At 40.5% G+C, this 8,810-nt stretch overlaps 1 protein-coding gene across 4 annotated transcripts; it reads left to right on the top strand.

Moving 5' to 3' along the window:
* Nucleotides 1-581: 581 nt before the first annotated feature.
* Nucleotides 582-8,391, top strand: ubap1 (ubiquitin associated protein 1). 4 transcript variants are annotated; one of them, XM_066646275.1, is made up of 7 exons: nt 582-776; nt 2,839-2,887; nt 2,992-3,116; nt 3,581-4,387; nt 4,696-4,866; nt 5,048-5,149; nt 5,447-8,391. In XM_066646275.1, the coding sequence occupies exons 2-7, from the start codon at nt 2,848-2,850 to the stop codon at nt 5,585-5,587; spliced, it is 1,386 nt and encodes a 461-aa protein (XP_066502372.1). In that variant the 5' UTR covers nt 582-776; nt 2,839-2,847; the 3' UTR covers nt 5,588-8,391. The 4 variants fall into 4 exon arrangements, with proteins under 4 accessions (XP_066502372.1, XP_066502373.1, XP_066502375.1 ...); XM_066646276.1 differs by having other exon boundaries at nt 611-735; XM_066646278.1 differs by having other exon boundaries at nt 625-692.
* Nucleotides 8,392-8,810: the final 419 nt, after the last annotated feature.

Below are 8,810 nucleotides of genomic sequence, written 5' to 3'. Positions count from 1 at the left end.
CTAAAATAATGTGCACATTAAAACTCCATCCAAATCCAGATGTTCACAGTGTAAAATTCAAAATCCAGGGACAGTCATGATGTAGAGGTTCAGTAGGATATGGGCTCTTTAGAATGCATAATTTTATGTTTAAAAATTGTTATAAATCCTATACAATTCACAATAACTGTTTTACATTTAAATGCTTTTTTTTCCAGGTAAATATTTTATACAGTATTCTATTGCTCGCAGATGTTTGATTCTGTTATTCGGTGTGAGAAAAACTCCTCCCAGTTTAACTCAAGTGTACTCTCAATTCAATAATGAATTCACATATTAATATTTTTTTCCTTCTAGCTTGTCAAATGGAATGAGACCTTATTTAATTGATCGCTTAAAAAAATTGAGGGCATATTATTTTGTAAAATTAAGGAAACGCATTTTTAAACTGAGAGTATTTTTAATTAAATTGAGAGAAGCCAGGGGAATTTAAAATATTTTAATAAGAATATATTTTAAGACTTCAAATATTGACAGGGGCCCCCTATACGCCATACGCCCCCTATTTGTGAACATGTTAAATGCTGAGGTCTGATTGGTGAAGCCCGCTGTCAGTCAAAGGAAGGCGGGTCCGTCAGAGAAGGGGAGGCCGTTCGGCGCAAGATGGCAACCCGCGATGAAGCAGGAAACTCACTCGGTTTTCTGTAATAGTTGTGAGTGCAGAGCCTCTATCGGGCGGTGAATGTTGGCTGGATGGTGAGAAGAGTTCTTGGAGACCCGGGACAGAGCAGATCGTGGTAACCGCGCGGTTTAAACGCTGACATTTAACATATAGGGGCGGTGGCTTTAGCGAGGCTGTATTTTGCACCTTATTTGAATTTTCAGATCCACCTTAAATAATGGAGCAATTCATCGAGCGCCTTAGGGAAGTGCTGTATCACTTAAGGTGGAACATAAAATACGAATAAGATACCAAGTTTTCGGGGACGGGGTTGTAGAAGTACCGGATAAATCTTATATAAGAGGGAGAACATCTTTGAAACGTAAAGTTTTATGTCTGAAGACGGACTCTGCGATTTTTGTCACCAGTAGCATAATTTATTCCTCTTGACGTCCCCACGCTCCATTAGATAATTTTGTCGTCCACCTTAAATAGAGCAACCGCATCGGAACGTAACGTCAACCGCTGCACTACTTAAGGTGGAACAGAAAATTGTGCTTGAGAAGCCAACCTCAGGCCTCTGTTTAGGGAAGCTCAACTGTTACCTCAGCCTAGCTGCTGAAATTGGATTTTGATTCTCGCCAGAAGACACTCACCTGTGAATTTAACTTTTTTTGTCATGTTTAAGAGCTTTTGAAAGGTCGAACACACTTTAACCCCGAATGGTATGTTGATATTAAAGGTTAAAGTACATATTAGAAACGTTACAGTAGCAAAAGTAAACAAGTCGAACCTGCTCAGCTAGGAGGATCTGGCCTCCTCTCCTGTACTGTAGGGAATGTGTCACGTTAACATTGGCTCCTGATCTCATTTTTGTTATTATTGAAAGTTGTTGCGCACAGCTGGCTGTAGATAAGCTAGCTGAAAGGGGAATTCCGCTGATTTGGACAACATCAGGAGGTAAACAAAGTTGTGTGTGTGTGTAGGGAACTGCTCCACTTTACTGAAGCTCACTGACATTCTGTTTCTCCACAGTTGTGGTGATAGGGTGCCCTTTAAAAACTACATATGTATATTCATACATGGTCATAAATGAGACGTTTCTCACAAATGTATGCTAGCAATGGTCTGATACCCTCTCACATCAAAAGACAATGGATTTTTAGTCACAGACACTGATAGCGACAACATGGTTGATTTTAACAGAATGTCAGTACAAGAGAAGGGTTGATGACAGCTGACTTGGTCATTTCCAACACTGACATCAGAAACCCTTCCAACGTAGGAAACGACAACAATGAACTGCATCGCTAGCACAAAGATTTTATTTAGACGCTGAAAATTTCTCCCGCAGTGCAATTGTTTGAAAATACATTTGTTGTAAGCCTTATATTAGTATCTCATAAGATTGAGAATATTTCCTGTGTATGTAAATTAGTTTATCCTAATTATACTTGCTCCCTCGTAACTCTTACTCTGTCGTGTCTGCTCTCTATCTTACCCCTCATTTGCACTAGACAAACAGCAACAAAGCAGGCCACCAGTGCTTCCTTTGAGAATTAGGCAGTAGAGAGACAAGTGACAATGTCAAGATTTTCTCTATTTTGTGCAAATGGAGAGGCGACAAAACTAAATGATTGCTTCTGACAGGTCCTCCGACCAATCATGGAATCTGAGATCCATGTATGTCCATAAGCAACATCAAAAGTGTCCCAGAATGTGTCTAAAATAGACAAATGTTAAACACCTTAAACAATTTGTGGCCTTCTGGTGTGAATCTAGGATAATAGCTGATGTGGTGAGTGTACTGGAGTGGGTTGCTGTTGTTCCATCATCCAGGTGGATGCTGCATATTGGTTATTTTGGAGACTAGGAGATATTTTATAGTAATGGTATATTTTCTGTTGATTAAAGCTTGCATTTTAGTAAGTTCCCCCCAGATACTTGATTTAGTGTTTAGTTTTAATAAACATATTCATTTATTTTGTACAAACAGTGGACATTCTTGAGATTGGTTGTCCATTATGTTCTCACATGATAAGAGAGTGTACCATTTTGACTACTGGATCATTGTGGTTGGCTGGTAGAATTGCTCTAAATTAACAGATTGTGTTTTGCTGCTGCTGTATGTATTCCGTGGGAGAAGTAAGTCATAAGCTTGAATCACTAAAATGTTATTTATTTTTCCATTTCGTTAGATTCTCTAAATGGCTGCGAGGAAGTCTGGATCAGATACCCACAACAATGGTGAGTCACTCCATCATCTATCAATGTATCTGGCTTCTTCACACCTAGATTTTGGCTATTTATAATATTTCATGTCATTCCTTTCACGTAACCCTTATTTCTAGGACCCATCAGCTATCTTGATGATGTTCCTTTCAAAATCAACGAGAGGTTTCGCTGCCCGGCAAAAGTGGGTCTGCCCATTGGCTTCTGTCTGCCTGACTGTCATTCATTGCTGTCACATATGCAGGTCAGTCTAAGGGTCATTGATGCAGAAGCACTGAATACCCCTTGTGTTGCATTTTATTATATTTTTATTAGTGAGTTACCTGCCAGTTCTGTGAAGTGCTTGTTTCAAATTGTTATTCTTAAATGTGATGAACACATCAGTCTGGTTAAAAAATTAAAAACACTTATGTGAATATGTATAAATCCTGATTTTTATGGTGATGCATCTATTTGGATGTTATTGATGTCGCTGTCTCATATTTTACTGGTGGAGAAACATCAACATTTAATGAAAAGTAGACATTTTGGCCTGCTTTTTTTTTTTTGGTGTACAGTAAATGCCCAGTTTGAATACCTCTGAGAATCCTAAACGTGGTTTTGATGCCAGTATTCCTTTAACCAAATCATCAACCAAGCAGATATAATTCACTATAATCATAGACCTAATTATTTGATTAAATCATTAATTTGTATGTTCTCTTGCAGTATGACTTCTCTCTGGAGAATTTGACTGTGCGTTGGGGGGAGGACCTGGCGAAAGTGCGAGCAGGTGAGGCTCAGGCAGCGGAGTCTAGACATGCAGAATCGGAGAAAAACAGGCATGCTGCTTCCCAGGACAACGATGCTGGTCTGGCTGGAGGAAAGAAAACCCATCCTGGTGAGGAACAAGACCTCCTCCCACCTGCTCTGAATCCTGTCCTGGCAGGTCTTCGGCACAATGACATCCTGACCCCACTCCCTGCCCCGAGCTTTGGACCAGCACAACCAGCACGCAACAACCCAGCCCCTCAGAGCCTAAACTTGGCTGACTTTGAGCGAGAGGAGGACCCTTTTGATAAACTGGAGCTTAAAACGCTGGATGATAAAGAAGAGTTGCGCAGCATCCTTCAGAGCCAACCACAGTCTATCTCAGCTTCTGATCCCACTCCTCCAGAACCACATCCTCCTTCACAGAGCAACACCCCACCTCTACAGACCAAATCGGCCCTCTTCCATAAACCTAATGGACTAGTAGGGCTACTGGACTTGGAGCGGTCAGGTGGTGGTGGTGTAGTTGCTCCTAGAGGACAAATTGATGCTGAACGTCCCTGCAACATTCGCTCTCTGACTTTTCCTAAGCTGTCGGACCCAGGGGATTCCCCCTCAGAGCCTCCCCTAAACATGTATCCAGCATCTCACACATGTCACCTACCTAATGGTACTCCAGCTTCACTGCTGAGATCGACAACACACACCAGTTCTTCAATCCCTGGGGAGATATCAGGCCATGCTCCAAATGGAACACCAAAGCAGGTATTCGGTCACAGCTGCAGCTGTTCAATATGTGTGCTCACTAGGGCCATACAATGTTCAGTTCCTGTACAATGCACCGATTTCCTTGCTCCAGCACATAAATTAGACCTCTTTGCTTGAATTTAGATCATGCATTAATTTAGGTTTGTTTGACTAGGTTAATCATAGGAAGGGATATAAGATTTTAGATTCAAGTTATTCAGTCCTTGATGTACAGTGGAGATTTACATGCAAACGGCCATTTTAAGTATGACGCTCAAGCTCTTAATGTCTTGTAGCTTAAAACTAACCGTCCTTCTGTTCCATAGTCCAACCCTGTCTCTGTAGCTGGCCCTCCATCATACCCAGCATCAGCCAGCGGTGCGCTGCTCAGCCTCTCCTCTAGCGAGCGGCAATGTGTGGAGACCATAGTGGGCATGGGCTACTCTTATGAGGGTGTTCTCAAAGCCATGCGCAGCCATGGGCAGAATGTTGAACAGGTTAGATGTTATTCTTTGGAATTTGAAAGTTCTGGTAAATGCTGGGACTGGCTTATGAATGGGATACCATCTTGTTGTAAAGATAATAGAAGCCTGTACCAGAGAGTAGAACAAAGCACCGTTTTTCTGCTACTGTTGCAGGTTTTTCTCTAAAGGTTTTGTCCTATGTCCTTATTTACAGATTCTGGAGTACCTTTTTATTCACAGTCGTCTATGTGAGAGAGGTTTTGATGCCACAGCCGTGGAAGAGTGTTTGGAGATGTACCAGTGTTCTGAGGAAAAGGTTTGTCTGCTAGAACCTTTGAAGACAGATGTGTTGTTGTATGAAAGACTTTCAGTTTAGACTGTTATTTTTTTTTTTTATATACACACACCATGTTTCCAGAAAAGTTGGGATGCTGTGTAAATAAAAACATAATTTAGACCCTATATACAACTGAAAATAATACAAAGACAGTATTTCGGAACAAAAACAAGTTGAACTAGAAATAGATTCTTGAAGTTTTGCTTTCTCATTGATACAGAAGCATTCAGTTAAAAATACATTACTCTGAAAATGTTTGTTTCTCTCCCATTTCAGGCTCTGCAGTTCCTGCAACTCATGTCGCGGTTTGGTGAGATGGGCTTTGAGAAAGATGCCATTAAAGAAGTTCTGATAGTGCACAATAACGATCAGGACAAGGCTCTGGAGGACTTGATGGCTCGTGCTGCTGCAAGCTGAACAAGAGCAGTGTCTTCTCCTGAAGCCACCCCCTTCCTTGTCCCTCAATACCGCGACCACAGAGAGAATGAGAATGTGTGTGGATGAGAACATATAAAGGAAGTCAAGGTTAAGGGGTGTAGGCTGAGGGTGCCTCAGACAGCATAATAAATATGTACCCCTTAAAAAGCCCTTTGAGGTAGGGTTTGATTGAACCATGCAGTGTCACCTTCATCCTGCCTCATCTAAAACCCTGTTAAGTGATCTTAGGGTGGTTGTGGATCGGAGGACACTGAGCCCTTGTCAGTGGAACAGCATTTGGCTTGTTTTTTTTCATCGCCGTACAGGTGGAGTTTGGGTGCTGCTGAACTGATGGAATTAAGAGGATTCCAGTGGGAGCCCAGTTCTCCAGGACATCACTCCCAGCTAAAATGCTGCCATCTCTTGCTGCTGGATGCTGGCTTTCAAAACTGATGGGAGCTTAATAAATACATATATACACATGCACATACCACATTTGAACAGAGAACTCAAAGAAGTGCCCTCTCTGTTCTTGCTACTGACTGGCTTTTTCTCTGATCTGTCTCTGCTGTTGTTTTGTTTAATCATACGTTCATTTTTTTGAGCTGTTTAACAGACAAAAGTATTTTGGTTGTTATTGTCCTTTTTAGATATTCTATTTCTTTGCCCTCATTAACAGGACTAATGACCACATGTTGGGGGGCGGGGGAGAACAAGGAAAAAGGATAACTGCGGCAGATTCCTGTTTGGCCTTTGCACTGGAATGGACAGCACATTGAAATTGAATGACAAACTGAGGTGTTCCTGGAAATGCAATATTTAAAATGTCAAAGCATTTTCATACAAATGTCATGAAAGTCTGGATACTGCACAGGCACACCGAATCACAGATATTAATATAAACGTATTTAAATTTGTTCAAGGATACACTGACACTTTCAATCTGTAATAAAGACCTAGAAAATCTCAACCAGTAAATCAGTGGATATGGCAAGTATATGGAAATGCTTATCATGATGGGTCTTTGAAGAAACAGCAGAATAGCAAACAGCTCCAGCAAAAGTTGTCTTGTGGTTTTGCAATCAACAGATCAAAGTTTGGGGCTGTAAAATCCTGCCATGTGCCCGCAGAATGATCTAGAGATCTAATGATCTAGAGATAAATTCATGAACATGAAATGAAGCAGGCATTCTTGTGTTTTCTAGTTGAGGTATGTTGGATAAGCTAAAATGCTAAACTACTGTAACAAATTTCACTCCAGTAGAACATATTCCTGTAGTTGGAGGTTCTACTGATCACTTTATAATTTGGACTGTTGACATCGGGGCAGTAACAGCTGTGTTAAAGTGTTATGCTGAACCAATTACACCAGTTACACCATTTCAGGCCTTTTTGTTTGAGGCTTATTTTATTAATCCCCTTGAGAGCTTAGCAGCCAGACACTTTCATTTAGATCTTATTTTAAACTGGGTGACAGAAATCGCTTCTACGTGCATATACATTCTACTCTTTCAGTTATCGCGAATCAGTTAAAGCAAATGTCGATAGACCTGAAACTGTACTAAGCACTTTTTGTCAACTGTTGAGTTTGTTTTGACAGGAAATATGTTGCTGACAAATGGCAGATGTGAAGATTAGCACCTTTTGAATTTGAAACTGACCTCTCCTAGAGAACACTGCTTTATTTAGCATCTCCGGGTGTCTTGGTCAGTGTGTTAATACCCGTTTTGTAAGTTCACTTTGTAAGCCTCCAGTTCACGGTTGGTTTACATTTGAGATCTTGTCTCTCTTTTTTATGTTTCGGTGTTTAACGCACTGGCACTTGCTTTTCCTTAAGTGATTCCTAGCCGGAAGGTACAGGATGTTGGTGCAGCATAGTTCCTCCTCTGTTTAGATAAAGCATATCCATTGAAACATTCTGAGAAGATAATATTGAGAAGATGTTCTTTAGATGTTTGCTAAAAAAAAGCAAATGTTATGCCAAAAAAATAATGTTAATCAAACTGTCCAATGTACTGTGATTGTGAAAGTGCATGGAGAATATTCAGTGGAGTGGTTAAAGCTGGATTATGTTCCTTAGTGTGGATATTTTGGATGCAGAAAAGCTTAACCTTTCATTTCAATGTTCCTGTTTCCCTTTGGTAGTCCGTGATCAGAGACCAGGCATAAGCTGTTTAAAGCAAGTCAAAGAGGTGTGTTAACCTTGAGATTGTCCGGCTCCTCCAAAATCATTAGGCAGTTCAGTGTGTTTTAAACGTATTCTTGGTTTTGTGAATGAAGGCTGTGGCTGTCACGGTTGTTGGTGAAAAGTAGAAATCCTGATGTCTGACTTAAATATACCTGCTTAAAAAACCCTCTTGCAAGTTGTCTTGAGAAAGGCTACTGGCACCAAATATTCTGTGCCTTTTCTGGACAGATTTGTATCGAAAGCAATAAAGGCAACTAAATTCTACTACATTTCTGGATGGCCCCATGGTGAAAAACAGCTTTTGCTGACTGACTGTTCAGAGACTTATACCATAATTCATTGATATTCAGCACATTTGTATGCATTTAGCTAATCTTATTGCAAATTATTTTAAGGCCAAATCATTGTAATGTACGCAAAATACGCATTGGTGAAATGGCAAAATTTACTGCGGTGTGCATTATGGCATTTAGTATTTAAGTTGTGATCAATTGGAAAAGACCAATATCAACCAATGTGGCTGTGAGTGCTTTTATGATTCAGTAACTGCCCTACATCCAATGATTAAAAAAAAACTATTCTCGTTTGTAATGAAAATTGCAAGTAGCGCTTTTTAATATGATCAGAAAAAGACTGTGATCTAATGTATTGTGATTAGAGTAAAAGATAAATATGATGTTGACAGTGTTAATTCAAACTAATTTTGATGTCAGCTTGTGGCTGAGACGTTCCTTTGTTGTTACACACTGTAGATGCAAAGTCAGACCAATAATATGCAGCTCAGTTTTTGCTTCATGGTTTGTGTTTATCAACTTCAAGTCCTGCATTAGTGGTTACTGGATGCTGCCCACAGGACGCTGTTGGTGTAATATTATTGGTTTCTGAACTCATAGACTCAGCTGTGTCTGATCAGCTCACCCCAGCCTGACACACGCTAACACATCAGCACCATGCCAGTTTCACTGCAGCACTGAGAATGATCTATCACCTGAATAATACCTGTTAAGTGGGGGTCCTAACCAGTGGGAAGCAGGG

The sequence above is a fragment of the Hoplias malabaricus genome, chromosome 15 (genome assembly GCF_029633855.1).
Source record: "Hoplias malabaricus isolate fHopMal1 chromosome 15, fHopMal1.hap1, whole genome shotgun sequence".
Classification (NCBI taxonomy): domain Eukaryota; kingdom Metazoa; phylum Chordata; class Actinopteri; order Characiformes; family Erythrinidae; genus Hoplias; species Hoplias malabaricus.
This window is presented reverse-complemented; position numbering and strand designations above follow the sequence as displayed.